The following is an 18,454-nucleotide window of genomic DNA, read 5'->3' as shown; positions in this document are numbered from 1 at the left end:
AGAAACTATTTGTAAATCATATATCTTATAAGGGACTTGTATCTAGACTACATAAAAAAACTCCTGCAACTCAGTAATGAAAAGACAACTCAACTGAAAAATACCAAGAATCTAAATGAATATCCGTGAATTGGTATATACATGTGGACACATAAAAAGATACAGGTCAATGAGAGCAGTGTGGTTCCATGGTAGACTTCTCGCCTTCCACATGGGAGACCCAGGTTCGATTCCCAGACAATTCACCTCAAGAGAAACCACCACTCATCTGTAAGTGGATGCTTGTGTGTTGCAATGAACAGGTGTAGCAGAGCTTCCATATTAAAACAAACTAGGAAGAAAGGCCTGGTGATCTACTTCTGAAAATCAGCCAATGAAAACACTATGTATTATAATGGTCTGATACCATTGTGCATGGGGTCAACCACGAGTAGGGCCAACTCTGCTCCATGACACTTAACAACAACATGTATAGATACACACGCAAAAAGAGATGGGTCAGATAATCTGACCTAAATTCCCAGCAACATAAATTACAGTAGGCCTGACAGTTTTGACTGTAAGAAAGGAGCAGAGAGGAGAAAAGCTAAAGTTAGGACATATTTGAATTTGGAAATATCTCTCATGAATTAGTATAGAGTTAGTTTTAGTCCCTTCCTCTAACCGGCAACTTACATACATACCATATTATATTAATAATTATATCCTAAAATAAAAAATGCTAAATTCTAAGCTTTTATATTATACTAGCACTTAAAGACAAAAAGATTAAAAGAAAATCAGAAGATAAATTTTACTAAAACAGGGAATTCAATAAATAATCTTAGGATAAATGCTACCTGGGTTTTTTATCATAAAAATAGCAGAAAATGAAAGTACATAATTTTACAAAACAGTATATGTAAGAGAAATAACAACATATATCCTTCCCCCCCAAAAAACTCAAAACACAAAACAGCAACAACAAATGTAATCTCTATACTACATAAACCGCAAGGTTTAAAAGAACACAACACAGGTTAAAAACAGAAATTGTCATTAATTAGAAATGGCAAATTAAGGTCTATATATAACATACCAAGCTTAAAATTCCTACTGTAACATTCACTGTTTTACTCATTTTAGTCTCATTTTACATTTAAAATGACACAATGCATATACGTATATGTAACTATAAAAGTCTTACTATTTTTAGAAAGAAAATTACTTATATCAACTTAGCATATTTTATCTCTACCTAAAAATTTTCATAGAATTTAAATGAGCCTTTAGGAATTCCAGTAGTTAGTGTTTCATTTATAACATTTAATTTTATATAATCAGCTAGGTTTTATTTTATGCAAGGGTTTTCTTTAACACAAAATTTATAAAACATACTCCCAATACAAAAATGGTATGTCAGAGAGATGAAGTCTGTAAGAATAAGAAGTCAGCCATACAAATGGTCCTGTAATTGCACTCAGTGGCTATTAAAGGTCAGAAGTACAGGAGAATTACAGCTCTGCAGTACTCCAATTTGGCCTCTAAGAACACAGCCATACTGACATCTAAAACAAGACCCGTTTACCTCCTGGGTAAGGAAAAAAGCTGTGGGGAAGATTAAATCTGTTAAGGCCAGGAGGCCCCTCAAGAGTTCAGGCTGGTGGATAACTATCTCAAAGGAAAACATGAGTTATAAAGATTACCTCAGCAACTTTTGGAGGTACTCCATCCCCAAGCACTTCCCTGATGAAGCAGTGCTGGCCCATGTAATAGGAGAGTCCACAGGTTCTCTTGAAGGCATCTTTCAGTCGTTTCAGCTCTACATCTGTAACTGCAATTCAGAAATAGAACACACGTAAAAACCCAGGAGAGAAAAGAAGACAACTCTCACAATCTTTAGACTTTTTTCAAACCAATTCCTAAGAAAAACTGGCAAATACTCTCTTTTCAGATAAGTTAAAAAAAAAAAAAAATCCAAAGGTATTTTCTTGTCATAACTCTAATATTTTCAAATCTGATCTACAAAATATGAAAATTCTTGACCTGTTATTCTCAAAAGACAGATCTTTAAACTACCCATACAAATTTTAGGCAGGGGCAAGAAAGAGGTAACAAAGGCTTCAAATCAGCAAATAGGCCAATTGGCATTTGATTCTGGCACTGATGTTTTCAGCAGCAATATGCTCACTTCCTTCAGGATAAAATTTATATTATCTGTAGTCCTTGAGCACACATCCATCCATGTAGAGGATACTCCCCAAATTTAGCTTAGATTTTGCCACCATTTAAAAAGAAAATAATCTATAAATAGATTATACTAACAATCTAAAAATTTTAGACACCTATCACCAAAAATAAAATTACTAAGCCACTACCTTATTTTAGGCATTGAAGACTAGAAACTGTAAAAAACAATCTCTTCCTACAAGGACAGAGAAATAAATACCCCTTAATATTATAAGGAGCCCGGGTGGCACAGTGGTTAAGAGTTGGCAGTTCAGGTTCACCAGCTGCTCCTTGGAAATCCTATGGGGCAGTTCTACTCTGTCCTATAGGGCTGCTATAAGTCAGAACCGACTCAACAGTAACGAGTTTGGTTTAGTTTTCCTTTTTTTAAATATTATATGGTTAGTGCAATGATCACAGTGGAGGTACAGAAAGGGTACCTTAGACCCATGGTGGGGAAACAGAGAAGGCTTCTGGAAGGAGAGGATGATTACATAAAATCTTAAGGGATAAACCAAGCAAAAAGAAAAAAGACAAGTGCATGCCTGGCAGAGAGAATATTTTGTTCAGAAGTTCAATGATCCTCAGGGTGAATGGAGAACTCTATATTATTAGAGCAAAATAAGTAAGGCAGAGAGTAGTAAATGATAAACCTAGAGAGCCAGTGTGACCAAGTCACAGAGATTCTCTTCTGTCATAATAAGGAATTTGGGCTTAATGTTGGAAGGGACACACAGTCAGATACAATTCATATAGCTCCGTCTAGCAGCAGTGAAGAGAACAGAATTGAGGTGGGAAAAAACAGAAGCAATAACTAGAACCGCTACTACAAGAGGAAAAACCCAAAAAAACCCAAACCCACTGCCTTCGAGTCGATTCTGACTCATAGCAACCCTATAAGGAGGAGCCAAAACTGGGAACAATCTAGGAAGAAAAGTCAACAGAACTTGAAGCTTGCCTGGGAATAGAAGCGATCTAAAATAACACCCAGGTTTCTATTCTGGGAAACTGAAAGGATGGTGGTATTATGTGAACAGGGAACGTAGGAAAAACAATAAGTCAGTAAGAAAAGATGATAAACTCCATTTTGGACATACTGAATATGAGGAACCTTAAGTATTCACTGGGTTTTGGGGATTATAAGTGGAAAGCTTAGGAGAAGTTTGATGGGAGTCATCAGCCTACAGGTGGCAATTAAAACCATGAGTAAGAAACACAATAAGAAACAAAACTGAAAGAAACCAATGCTTATAGTGTGTGCAGAGGAGGAAAAAAATGCTCAAAAGAAACTAATAAGAAATAGAAGGAGAGACGGAGAAAAAAAGAGAATGTGGTCTCCAAGAGCCAGGAAGACGGAACTAATGGACAGTCTCAAGTAAAACAGAAAGGACCAGCAAGATAAAGACTTAGGAGTGCCTGGCACATAGCGAATCACTCAATACATGTTTATGATAAGGAGGGAGGGTTGATGGGTTCAACAACATGTAGGGCAATGATAAAACAATAAGATCCAATACTTGAGTAAGTAGCTAGAGAAAAGTGTGAACACGAGGTGCTTACTTCATTAAAAACTGGAATTACAGTATTAACATCTCCAATATACTAACTTGATTTTTCTTTCTTTTTAGAACACAAATGTGAAAAATAGAACAGTCATGTGTGATAAATTACAGTAATGGAGAAGATACGACTTCAACTACTGGAAAACCTATTTCTTCAAAATGTCTAATTTTCATTAATGGCTTTTCTAATAAATTAGGTTGCTCACAGTCTAGCAGAGAAGAAAAAAAATCAACCATTAGAATATACTATGATAGTTTCATGCACTGTTGATTACAGATTATTTGAAGAACTGTTTGATAATATGTTTAAAAAAATAGCAGTCTCATGATCAAGGAATGTATTCATTTATAGTGGAAGGAAACGTACATATAAACAAGCTTTTTAAAACATTTATAAAAAGCAAACAATGTCCACCAGCAGAGAACAGGTTGAATAAGCTATAGTATACTCTCAAAATAGAATATCAGACTAAAATGTTCAATAGATCCATTTTTACTGAAAATAGAGTATTTTTACTTACTCAAAATCTATAGAAAAAGAATACATAAAAGTGTTCATTTGTAAAAATTTTTTGAATTTTCTGAAACTGAAAATTTTAAAAATAAACTTAGGAAAGAAAGAAAAATAGAACCAGGTCTAATAAGTTTTAAGGTAAGACACCATACTATCAATGTAGTTATTTTAATTTTAGAAAGAAAATGTGCAGTTTTAGCAAAAATATGGAAAACTGAACACATGAATTTTTTTTCTCCTCTCTCTCAAGACCTCACTAAAACTACAACAATAAAAAAAGAATATAAACTCACAAGGACAAAGAAAATAAAAAAAGAGAGGACTGATGACCTAAGAGACAATTTTCTTTGTAGAGGACATTAAGAGTCTGCAGGACTGGTGACTGATCTAAAGAAGCTAAAGAGAGTTGAAACCTCAGCACCAGGAGTTGAGAAATGCAAACAAGAAGCAATCCAATTCATTCTGTCCAGAGCTCCAAAAAGGCTCAGGAACTGACAGTACTAATAACCGCAAAAGGCAGAGGGGGTAAGAGGAGGGGCTAAAAGAAAGAGATGGGTTGAAAGTCTATATAAAGAATGGTTAGACTGGACTGGACCAAAAGCAAAGAAGTTTCCGGGATAAACTGAATGCTTCAGAGGTCAGCGGAGCAAGGGCGGGGGGTTGGGGACTATGGCTTAAGGGGACTTCTAAGTCAACTGGCAAAATAATGCTATTATGAAAACATTCTGCATCCCACTTTGAAATGTGGCATCTGGGGTCTTAAATGCTAACAAGCGGCCATCTAAGATGCATCAATTGGTCTCAATCCACCTGGATCAAAGGAGAATGAAGAACACCAAGGTCACACGATAACTAAGAGCCCAAGAGACAGAAAGGCCACATGAACTAGAGACTTACATCATCCTGAGACCAGAAGAACTGGATGGTGCCTGGCTACAACCGATGACTGCCCTGGCAGGGAGCACATCAGAGAACCCCTGAGGGAGCAGGAGATCAGTGGGAGGCAGATTCCAAATTCTCACAAAAAGACCATACTTAATGGTCTGACTGAGACTAGAGGAATCCCGGTGGTCATGGTCCCCAAACCTTCTGTTGGCCCAGGACAGGAACCATTCCAGAAGACGACTCAGCAGGCATGAAAGGGACTGGACAGTAGGTAGGAGAGAGATGCTGATGAAGAGTGAGCTAATGATATCAGGTGGACACTTGAGACTGTGTTGGCATCTCCTGTCTGGAGGGGGGATGGGAGGATAGAGAGAGTTGGAAGCTGGCAAAATTGTCACAAAAGGAGAGACTGGAAGGGCTGACTCATTAGGGGGAGAGCAAGTGGCAGAACGGAGTAAGGTGTATATAAACTTATATGTGACAGCCTGACTTGTTTTTGTAAACGTTCACTTGAAGCTCAATAAAAGTTAATATAAATAAATAAATAAATAAATGGCAGTGTGGCACTTTCTTATAAAGTTAATACACAATTACTTTATAACCCAGGAATTTCACTCCTTGTTATTTAGCAAGAGAAATGAAAATATTGTACAGAAATGCACACAGCAACTTTATTAATAACCAAAAAACCAGAAACTCCTTTTTCGCCTATGAACAGATGAATAATTTGTGAAATACCCGTACAATGGGATATTACTCAGCAATAAAAATGAAGAAACAATCCAGTGCAATGGGTTTCTCTTATATACAGCCTTTCTGGCCTAGGCTTTATAATACTGCCAAAATGATTGGCTGGGCCACAACCTTGAAGGGATTGATTAGTCTACTATGCAAATAGCACGTGAAAAACCACCCAAATAGGGTTACATGTAATACATGCAAGCTGCGCTTATGAAAAATTGTTGTTGTTACAACTAATTACAGGGATATTTTAATTAAAAAAATAGTAAATTTCTGCTGAAACGCTGCACAAAAATTTTATAGTCATTTTGTAATTTTTTTTTCCCGTGCTTTAGGTGAAAGGGTACAGAGCAAATTCGCTTCTCATTAAACAATTAATACACATATTGTTTTGTGACACTGGTTGCCAACCCCTTGACGTCTCAACGCTCTCCGCTTCTCGATCCCGGGTTCCCCATTTCCATTTGTACAGCTTTCCTGTCCCTCCTGTCTTTTCATCCCTGCCCTGGAACTGTCGCGCCTGCTTAGTCTCGTATACATGGTTGAACTACATGTGTTACTGTTTGTTTCACATGCCTCAGACAGTCATTTTGGTATCATCCCCTCTGACAGTGTCACTTAGTGCAGTCTGCACCCCGTGACCTCTAGTGACACCACTGCCCCTAGCTGTTTTAAAATTGTACTTTTGGCTGATTTTCTACAACAAATACTTATTAAATGTCTACTGTATGTCAGGCAGGGTCAAGATTAGTAATATCGAATTCTAAAATTTCAAAACTTAATAGGACAGATAGGCACATAATGAAATAACTGAAATACCAGGTAGTAAATGTCAAAGTGGAGGTACTGAGCTGATGATCAAGAAAGTCGTTTAAGAGGTAGTAACTCTTGACTTGGGGTTTAAAGAAAGAGTAGAGTCCCTGTAGTGTGTAAATGGTTAATGTGCTCAACTGCTTGCTAATCAAAAGGCTGGAGGTTCGAGTCTACCCAGAGGCACCTCAGAAGAAAGGCCTGGCAATCTACTTCTGGAAAATCAGGGCTTGAAAGCCTATGGAGCACAATTCTACTCTGACACACATGGGGTAACCATGAGTCAGAATGGACTGGATGGTAACCGAAAGTGGTTCACCTGGCAAGAAACGGCAGAAAGCTTTTCTATTCCATGAAGGCAAAGCACATAGAAAAGCATAAATTAGCACGGGTAATCAGGAAACTCCAAGTAGTTTGATATAAATGGGGTATAAGGTGCAAGAGGCAGGACTAGAGGAAATGAAGTTGATAACTGGCAGACATAACAGACCCTTGACTTTATTCAAGGTGATAATGTTCCTAACTAAAAGACTTTATTTCCCAGCTTTCCTTGCAACTAGTGATAGCCAATGAAATGTAACAGAAGTTGCCAGGGAGAACTTTCAAGAAGGTTCCTTAAAAGGTGAAGACAGCTGGCAAATAATATCTTTTTGCCTTGTCCCTTCTTCCCACCTGGAACTCAGAAACTATGCTTCCAGCAACCATTTTATACTATGAGTGAGCCTGAATTAAAAGCCGTGTATTAAGGTTGGTGAAGTCGAAAAACAAGTCGTGATGACCACGGAACTGTCATACAACTCCTGGATATCCTATCTCCAGGCCTCTGTCTTATTTATGAGAAGTCCTGGTGGCTCAGTGGTTAAGCATTTGGCCACTAACCAAACGGTTGGCGGTTCAAACCCACTGTAACGGAATTTGAATATTTTGCTTTATATTTACATTTCTACCGTACCAACAATAAATAGGTCAAGTCCTCCTTTCTGATTTGGATAGAGAAGCTAAAGAGCTTAGGCAGGGTCATATGAAGAGATTAGAATTCATTGTTCCTGAAAGGAAAACTAAAGTACATGCTTTTAATAACCCCACAAAACAAACATATGAGAAGGAAGAAAAAAGCCAGCATAATGCTCACTGCTGTCTCTAAAGTCTGTTTTTCTTGTCTGTACTAGTAGTTCTCAACCTTTTTTCTGCAGATGGATGTTTGCATTCCTGTGGGCATTCTCTGAACTCTATACCCTTTTATTTCCATTCAAGAAATCATATGCATGCGACTGTGAAATGCATAAGCTTTAATTCATTTTTGTAAAGGTAAGATTTTCATAAGACTGGTGTTCTGTGGAAACCCTGGTGACGTAGTGGTTAAGTGTTACAGCTGCTAACCAAAGGATCGGCAGTTCGAATCCGCCAGGCACTCCTTGGAAACTCTGTGGGGCAGTTCTACTCTGTCCTATAGGGTCGCTATGAGTCGGAATCAATTCGATGGCACTGGGTTTGGTTTGGTTTTGGTTTTGGTGTTCTGTATTCCTGTTACTTATACTGTAACTTCTTCAAATGTAACATTTAACTCTTATTTCTCCAAGTAGATATTAAGTCCCTCAAGAGTGGGGACCAAGTGTTCTATTTCTTCATCTCTCCCACAGAGCCAAGGTGGTGTTATGCATTTAGATTTTTGCTAAAGCATGAGAAATTGCTATCTTTAACAGTTTGGTTCCAAAGGCATTAATGAGAATTTAGTAACACATGGTTCAGAGGATAAAATTAGAGGTAAACACTGGGAAATATGCACTTTTGCTGCCAAAGTAAGCTAAGAATTTACAAACAGGTGACAAGAAGAAGATGCCGAACGTAGCAAAGAAATCACAATGAACATTAATTTATAAATGGGCTTTGGCAGAGCTGAACTGAATTTACCCACCAAAAGCCCCTCTGGCAGACTCCTTATAGCAAAAACCGCTTCAGGTAGATGATAAAGGCAACCCAGGTGGAACACCTCAGGCAAGAGGCAGCCTACAACCAGCAAGTTGTTTGTGACTTTGTAGAGAACACAACACTTTCAGACTTTCAGAAAATAACTAGGACTAAACGGTGTCTTAAGATTTTGTCTCTGACAAAAACGAAACAAAGTTGAAGGTTTATACCTTGACTCGTATTCATAAACTTAATTAAGTGGCACAGTACTAGAAATTCTGAAACTGGCCTACACTTGTTCTATAAACTAAAGAATCCCTAATAATACAAAAGGATTCAATTCCTTCAAAGCAGACTTTCATTTTATGATGTTAAATTGGTTAATATGTATTGTAAGAGTTAACCAAAAAACATATGAAGAAATTAACTCTAAGTAAAATAATATAAAGAAAAATTTTTAAATGAGTATGCATTTATTATTTTACAAAGATTAAAGGACTTCTGAGAACCTCAGTTTTATAAAGTACTTCCATGAGGCAGGAAAGGAGATTCCAATTTTCATAACTAAGGCCAAAAGATTGATTTGCTAATCAGGGACAATGCTAACACTATAATTACTGACTTTGACCCCTAAGCAATACTATTCTCAAGAAAATAGCTCATAGGACTTCAGATAATGTTCATATAAACTGTCTCTGTGGTAGATAATTATTTTTTTAATGGAAGATATACACCTATAGTTGACCCTGTGAACCCAAAATATAAGCCCCATTATTATAGCTTAAATTGAATTAAGTTTTCTACCCATTCTGAATTCAGTCCATCGAAATATAAAAAGGAAGTGAGATCATTAAAATTTCCAGGCTAAGATCCCTGATGAACCAAAAAAATAGTCATTGCCAGATTTAAAAGCATTCGTTCACCCACTACCTTGCTTCTGAACATCTTCATGTCATCGGTAATGATGTGTAAGTATTAGACTCCTTTCTTATCTTCCTCTAAAGCATATATTACAAAGATAGAAAGCCTAATTGAAGGACAGAAAAATGGCTTAATGAGCACTTCATAAAAAAGGATATTCGAATGTCCAATAAACATGAAAATGTGTTCAATCTCATTAGTAATCAAGGAAATGCAAATTAATAACATACCACCAGACAGCTATTACAATGGCTGAAATCAAAAAGGCTGAGACTTTATCAACAAAGTAAAAAGAGAACCCAAAAATTGGGAACAAAAATCTGAGGAACCATATTATCAGCTAAAGGCCTAATATCCAAAATACTCACAAAAATTCTATAAGTTAACAACAAAAAAAAAAACCTAATCAAAAAATGGGCAAAGGACTTGAACAGCTCACCAAAGAAGATATCCAAATGGCTAACAAGTACATGAACAGATGTTCAACATCATTAGCCATTAAAGAGATGCAAATCGAAGCCATAATGAGGTATCACCTTACCCCCATTAGAATGGCAATGATCAAAAAAAAAAAACTGAAAACAACAGGTGTTGGGGAGGTTGGAGAAACTGGAACCCTCATCCATTGCTGGTGGGAATGTAAAATGGTATAGCCACTGTAAAAACCAGTTTGGTGGTTCATCAAAAAGTTGAACACAGAACTACAATCAAAAAAAAAAAAAAATTTGACTCAGTAATCCCAATCCTAGGTATATACCCAGACGAAGTGAAAGTAGGAATGCAAACAGAAAACTGTATGCCACAGTACACTGCAGCACTTTTCACAACAGCCAAAAGGTGGAAAAAACCAAAATGTCTATCAGCAAATAAATGGATTAAAAAATGTGGCACATACCGTATTTTGTGCAAATAATGCACGCCCTCTGCATTTGTTTGCCAGCCATGCCCTGTCCTTCCCCCGCTCCCCCTCCATGAGACACCCTTGCAAGCGTTACCACTCCAATTCTTATATGCTGCAGTAAAAAAAAAAAAAAATAGCATCTTTACAAAAATACCTCAAGGCAGGAGGGAGCAACCTGGCATGTTATTTGTGTTAAAATACAGTACATACAATGGACTATTATGCAGCTATGAAGAGAAATTAAGTTCTGATGCATGCCACGATATAGATGAACCTTGAAAACTTTATGCTGAGCAAGATAAGTCACTCGCAAAAAGATAAATACTGTATGATCTCACTTATGTGAAATAAGCAACTATATAGACACCAAAGATTATTAATGATTATCAAGGATAGAAAGGAGGGGGAAGAGGGAGTTTTTGTTTGGGTGGCATTGAGTTTGTGTTAATGGTGGTGGAATGTTTTGAAAAGGACAGCAGTAATGATGGCACACGAAAAATGTAATCAATATCATTTTACTGTAAATGTGGAAGTTGTACTGGCAAATGTTTTGGTGTGTATATTTTCACACAAACACACAAAAAAGACTGAGAAAACCAAAATGCTGGCAATGATACAGAAGAACTGAAACTTTTATTCATTGCTAATGGGAATGTAATACAGTACATCTGCTTTGGAAAAGGGTTTAGCAGTTTCTTTTAAACATACCCCTACCCTTTGACCTAGCAATTTCACTCCTCAGTATTTACGTAATAGAAACGAAAATATATGATCCAGAAAGACCTCAACATAAATGTTCACAACTTCATTTATAATAGCCAAAAACAGAAAATGATCCAAACGTCCATGAAGATATGCACAGATTTTTAAACGTTCACATTATAGATACTATTCAGCAATAAGAAAAAAGCTATAGATACACGTAACAACATGGATAATGCTCACAGACATTAATTATATAGAGCAAAAGAAGGCTGACACAAAAGAGTAAACAAATACTGTGGGATTTTATTTATGTTCAGTAGAACATGCAAAACTAATCAAAGGTGACAAAAATAAGAGTACTGGTTACCTCTGAAGGTGAGGGAGATTTACTGGGAAGGGATACATGTGCACTTTCTTGGATGACAGAAATATTCCGTATGTTGTCAAAACTCACTGACAGTAAGACGTGCTTTTATTGTGTAAAATTTTCTTGGGAGGGAGAAGGGTGGGGAGGAGACTTTAAGGAGGTTTGACTTCTGGAATGGTGTAGTAAAAGTCTCTGAAAATCCATCCCTCCATAAAAACAATAAGAATACAGATTAAAAACTGTGAAATTCAACTTTTTCAGAGCACTAGAAATCAACTAAAGGCTTGCAATGATCCAAGGAGCCTTATGTAAGAAAAGCGGTTGAATCTCTGTAAAAACAGCGATATTTGCGGTGCTTTGCCAAGCTCCATTCCCATCTCCCTCTCCCTAGCTCTGCAGTATCCCTTGAAAACCAACAACGTCCCAACTCACAATAGCTGTGAAAACCAGCAGCCACTGAGGGAAGCAGAAAGGTCTGCAGCTTCCTAAGAGCCCCATCCCCAGAGAGTTCTCAATATTTGACCTGTCAGGTAGCGTCCTAAAGAACACCTTCTCAGGGACTGTGTTTAAACTCACTCTGTACAAACGGCACTATCCCCAGAGCGTTCATTAAAAACAATCAGCGGCAACTATTTAACCTTGCAACTGCATGAGACAGCATTACTTCCTGGGCTGACAAGAAAAAAAAAGGCCAAAACTGAAAAAGAAAAACTGAGAAATTGGAGGCCTAGAGGCGGCTTTGAAAAGCTCCAACATACAGAATCTACTTGATGGCAACTGGTTGTATTTTCTGTTGTATAAAGATGGTAATAAATGCTTCACAGAAACATGAAAACATGTTGTAAAATAATGATAAATAATCAAAGATGATTAAAATTACACAAAAATTATACACAGTGGATGATTAAGTACACACAAAAAAAAGTGGCTTTTGTATTGGGTGGCAATTAGAGGTAATTTTTTAATTACTTTTTAATGACACAACTAATAAGTGAATGCATTCTTTAAGTTTAAACGGTACACACAAATAAGGCTAAGACCTAAAAACCACCACCAAATCCTACTAACCTCCTCTCTCCTGTCCCACTCCCTCCCACCATCTTCCCCCAACACTTCCCCAAGAGATAATCAATGTTTGTCTTTCGGGTCTTTTTTCATGCTTTTTTAAGCTGTACCCATAGAAACCTACAGTAATATCATATTACCCACCCACTGCCATTAAGTTGATTCCGACTCATAGTGACCCTGTAGGACAGGATAGAACTGCCCAATGGGGTTTTCAAGGCTATTAATCCTTACGGAAGAAGACTGCCACATCTTTCTTCCTCAGAGCAGCTGGTAGGTTTGAAACGCCAACCTTTTGGTGCGCAGCCGAGCATTTTAACCACTGTGCCAGCAGGGCTCCTTAGTATCACATTACACATATCATAATGCAACTTGTTCTTATTACATATAGATCTAGCTCATTCCTTTATGTGCTACATGTAGTTGTTGTTATGTGCTCTCAAGTCTGTTCCAACTCATAGTGACCCTATGTACAACAGAACGAAAACATGACCCGGTTCTGCACCATCCTCACAATCTTTGCTATGCTTGAGCCCATTGTTGCAGCCACTGTGTCAATCCACCTCATTAAGGGTCTTCCTCTTTTTCACTGACTCTTTACTTTACCAAACATGAGGATGTCCTTTTGGAGGGACTAATCCCTCCTGATAACACGTCCAAAGTACATGAGATGCAGTCTTGCCATCCCTTCCTTCTAAGAAGCATTCTGGCGGTACTTCTTCCAAAACAGATTTTGTTCCTTCTTTTGGCAGTCCGTGGTATATTCATTCTTTGCCATCACCATAATCGAAAGGTGTCAGTTCTTCTTTGGTCTTATTTATTATCCAGCTTCACATGCATATGAGGCTATTGAAAACACCATGGCTGGGGTCAGTCGCACATTAGTCTTCAAGGTGACATCTTTGCTTTTTAACACTTTAAAGGGGTTTTTTCCAACAGATTTGCCCAACACAATGTGTCATTTGACTACTAATTCCGTGGGTGTTGACTGTGAATCCAAGTAAAACGAAATCTTGGACAATTTTAATCTTTTCTCCATTTATCATGATGTTGCTTATTGGTCCAGTTGTGAGGATTTTTGTTTTCTTTATGTTGAGGTGTAATCCATACTGTAGGCTATGGTTTTTGATCTTCATCTGTATGTGCTTCAAGTCCTCTTCACTTTCAGCAAGCAAGGTTGTGTCATCTGCATAACTCAGTTGTTAATGAGTCTTCCTCCAATCCTGATGCCCCATTCTTCTTCACGTAGTTCAGCTTCTCAGTTGCTCGGTATACAGGCTGAATAAGTATGGTGGAAGGATACAACCCTGATGCACACCTTTCCTGAATTTAAACCACACAGTACCCCCTTGTTCTGTTCCAATGACTGCCTCTTGATCTATGTACAGGTTCTTCGTAAACACAATTAAATGTTAGGACAATCATACAGTCTCCTATGCTGGGAAGGACAAATTGAAGAGGAACGGCATCATATTCATAGTTAAAAAGAATATTTCAAGGCCTATCCTGAAGTACAATGCTGTCACTTATAGAATAATATCCACACACCTACAAGGAAGACCAGTTAATATGACTATTATTCAAGTTTACGCACCAACCACTAAGGCCAAAGATGAAGAAACTGAAGATTTTTACTGAAATTGATCAAACATGCAATCAGGATGCACTGATAATTACTGGTGACTGAAATGCGAAAGTTGGGAACAAAGAAGGATCAGTAGTTGGAAAATATAGCCTTGGTGATAGAAATGATGCTGGAGATCGCATGGTGGAGTTTTGCAAAACCAGTGAATCCTCTGTTGCAAATACCTTTTTTGAACAACATAAATGGTGAGTATACATGTGGACCTCGCCAGGCAGAATACACAGGAATCAAATTGACTACATCTGTGGAAAGAGACAATGAGAAAGTTCAATATCATCCATCAGTCAGAACAGGGCCAGGGGCCGACTGCGGAACAGACCATCGATTGCTCATATGCAAGTTCGAGTTGAAGCTGAAGAAAATTAGAACAAGTCAACGAGAGCCAAAGTACGACCTTGAGTATATTCCACCTGGATTTAGAGATCATCCAAGAACAGATTTGATGCGTTGAACATTAATGACTAAAGACCAGATGAGTTGTGGAATGACATCAAGGACATCATACATAAAGAAAGCAAGAGGTCACTAAAAAGACAGGAAAGAAAGAAAAGACCAAAACGGATGTCAGAAGAGACTCTGAAACTTGCTCTCGAACGTACAGTAGCTAAAGTGAATGGAAGAAATGATGAAGTAAAACAGCTGAACAGATTTCAGAGGGCGGCTCAAGAAGACTAAGTACAGTATTATAATGACAAGTACAAAGACCTGGAGTTAGAAAACCAAAAAGCAAAAACATGCTCGGCATTTCTCAAGCTGAAAGAACTGAAGAAAAAACTAAAGCCTCGAGTTGCAACATTGAAGGATTCTACAGGGACAATATTAAATGATGCAGGAAGCATCAAAAGAAGATGGAAGGATACACAGAGTCACTATACCAAAAACAACTGGCTTGCATTCAACCATTTCAGGAGGTACCATATGATCAGGAACCAAAGGTACTGAAGGAAGAGGTCCAAGCTGCACTGAAGGTGTTGGCAAAAAACATGGCTCCAGGAACTGACAGAATACCAATTGTTTCAATAAATGCATACAGCAATGGAAGTGCTCACTGGTCTATGCCAAGAAATTTGGAAGATGGCTACCTGGCCAACCAACTGGAAGAGACCCATATTTATCCTTATTCCAAAGAAAGGCGATCCAACCGAATGCGGAAATTATTGAACAATATCAATAGCACACGCAATGAAATTTTGCCGAAGATCACTCAAAAGTAGTTGCAGCATTACATTGAGAAGGAACTGCCAGAAATTCAAGCCAGATTCAGAAGGCGTGGAGTCACAGATATCATTACTAACGTTGGATGGATTCTGGCTAAAAGCACAGAATGCCAGAAAGATGTTTACCTGTGTTTTATTGACTATGTGAAGGCATCCGACTATGTAGATTATAACAAACTATGGATAACATTGCAAAGATGGGAATTCCAGAACACTTAATTGTGCTCATGAGGAACCTGTACATGTGCTACACGGTACTCCATTATAAAACAATACCACAGATCATCTAGCTATTTACTTATTATTAGACATTTAAACTGTTTCCCGTTTTTTCCCTCATACAAACACTTGCAATGAAAAATCACATACATGCATCCTTGGATATATATGTGAGTAGCTCACTAATAAGCACTAGGTTATGCACATTTTTGTTTTAAAAGATATTGCCAAAGTTCCTTCCAAGTGGCTCTACCAATTTATATTCCCACATGGTGGTTTTTCCTAACCTTTTACTTACTGTTATTTATTTAGTCACATTAATTCTAAAAAAATTCTAAAAGAATCTATGTTGCATAGCCCATCTAAGGCTAGCTGTTTAAATTATAGAGAAAAATAAATCTCCACTTCTTCTGTTATTTAGAAGGTATAAATCTGGGCTCTCAGCTATTGCGTCCTACATCCTAGTTTATATCCCTGAGCAAACGACCTGTAATTCAAAGTAGAAAATAGTGTGGCAATATATATAACGTTTGACCTTAGTGCTCAAATATGTAGTGTTGGCAATATTGCCATCCATGTGTGGTATATGCCTGGAAACTAAAAGTGGATCCAGCCATCTCTTATATTATATCCAAACAAAGTTGTTCTTGGCTTTACCACAACACACTTGGTTACTGCAGCCTGTACAATGGATTGTGGCTCCATATCTTCACTTTACAGACTGCCAGTGTCTGTAATCAAAATGAACCACCCTATCTTTGAGAGCATCAGGTTGGCCCAACTGCCACTACTTCTGTTCCCCAGCATCCCAAAGCTTTTCTGGACTGCATAAAAATTTGAAATAGTCTAAGAAAATTCTGCTGCTTCTTTCCTATAACCAACCAACCAGCCCACTGCCATTGAGTCAATTCCGACACATAGCGACCCTACAGGACAGAGCAGAACTGCCCCATAGGGCTTCCAAGGAGCGCCTGGTGGATTCGAACTGCTGACCTTTTAGTTAGCAGCCGCAGCTCTTAACCACTACGCTACCACAGTGTCCAGTTAACAAGAATAAAAATGTGGGGGGAAACTGTAAAATGGAATCTATGTGCTGGACAACAAAGGTACTTTCGTAACAACTTATAAATTTCGAGCACAAACAGAGAAACAGGTACAAGTTTTCTTCTATTAAGAATGACACTTTGCATTCCAAAACATTCCAAATATAATGCTATAACGTTAACTTCAAATAATTTCTGGGAATAATGTATTTTAGAAAACTGCCCACAAGAATAAAACATATATCAAAAAAGACACTACTTAATGTATGATCACAGGAAACTCACTGTAAACTTAAACACTGCCTACCCAGACACTGCAGGAGAGTCTTAAAAACATCATGGGGAGAATGTCCTTAAGTATTCATTAGCTTTTTTTCCCCATACTATAACAAAATGACTATTTAACATATGTTGACGACAAGTTTTCTAGTTCATTCACTTCCAGCAATCTCTCAAATCAAACACACAATTTATCATTCTCCTGGTTCATAAACTTCTGAAGCTACCACCAACACGGCACTCATTAGTTCCTCTACATTAAAATGTATATTCCCATGTATCCTCCTTTCCACCAACGGGAAAAAAAAATCAGCCAAAAGACAACTACCTTAGTTTTACACAAATAACGCACACATGAGACTATGTTGGCATCTCCTGTCTGGAGGGGAGATGAGAGGGCAGAGGGGGCCAGAAGCTCCGGGAATGGACATGAGGAGAGAGAGTGGAGTGAAGAACTGTGCTATCTCATTAGAGGGAGAGCAATTAGGAGTGTATAGCAAGGTGTATGTAAATTTTTGTATGAGAAACCGACCTGATTTGTTAACTTTCACTTAAAGCACAATAAAACTTAATTAAAAAAAGAAAAATCTCAGTGTAGCAAAACGATTTCTAAAAAAAGAAAGATCCAACCTAACCCTGTAGATTGAGTCCTGCCTCATTAACATGACTAACTCTAATCCCACCTCATTAACATCATAAAAAAAACAAAAGCCAAACCCATTGCAGCTGAGTAGATTCCGATTCTAAGTGACCCTATAAGACAGAGTAGAACTGCCCCATAGAGTTTCCAAGAAGAGCCTGGTGGATTCGAACTGCTGACCTTTCGGTTAGCAGCCATAGCTCTTAACCACTACACCACCAGGGTTTCCCGTTAACATCATAAAAAAAAAAAAAAAAAATCATAGAGGTTAGGATTTACAACTCATGATAATTATATCACATCACAAAATGATAGACAACCACACAATACTGGAAATCACAGCCCAGCCAAGTTAACACACATTTTTGGGGGACCCAATTCAATCCATGACACCCCATTAGGTATTTTTATAAACGCTGCTATGACAATTATTTTTTATATGTTGCTGTAAAAAAAAATTAACATAGGGTGCTTACGAAAATACCTCATGGGGGAAGCAGTTAGCAAACGTAGAAGTTGAACGTTATTTGCATAAAAATACGGCAGTAGCCCAATTCCCTTTGCATATCTAACCAAAAAGTAATGGCAGGTTGTCATTAGTGCCTTTAACCTATTAAATAAAATTAATTTTAAATGTTGCATCTAACCTAGCATTTTACTCTTTAAAAAAGCACTCTCACAGGCACTATCTCATAAGATTTTTACAAGATAAGGATAGTCTTATATGGTAAGGACAACACATCTCTGTGCTGGTGTTTTTTTATTTTTGTGTATCTATTTCTAGGAGTCGCTGGGTGGCACAAATGGTTAAGCACTCTTAAGTG

The 18,454-nt window shown here is 37.7% G+C and overlaps 1 protein-coding gene across 7 annotated transcripts in view; it reads right to left on the bottom strand.

The window, feature by feature from the left end:
- USP32 (ubiquitin specific peptidase 32) overlaps positions 1–18,454 on the bottom strand; it is a 205,463-nt gene that overhangs the window by 157,010 nt on the left and 29,999 nt on the right. For all 7 annotated transcript variants that reach the window (XM_064271349.1, XM_064271351.1, XM_023553508.2 and 4 more), the window contains exon 2: positions 1,686–1,813. In XM_064271349.1, the coding sequence (XP_064127419.1) occupies positions 1,686–1,813 (128 nt within the window). The remainder of the gene's footprint in view (positions 1–1,685; positions 1,814–18,454) is intronic.

The sequence above is a fragment of the Loxodonta africana genome, chromosome 18, assembly GCF_030014295.1.
Source record: "Loxodonta africana isolate mLoxAfr1 chromosome 18, mLoxAfr1.hap2, whole genome shotgun sequence".
NCBI classification, from domain to species: Eukaryota; Metazoa; Chordata; class Mammalia; order Proboscidea; family Elephantidae; genus Loxodonta; species Loxodonta africana.
The sequence above is the reverse complement of the archived record's forward strand: the minus strand, read 5'-3'. Positions and strand labels throughout refer to the sequence as shown.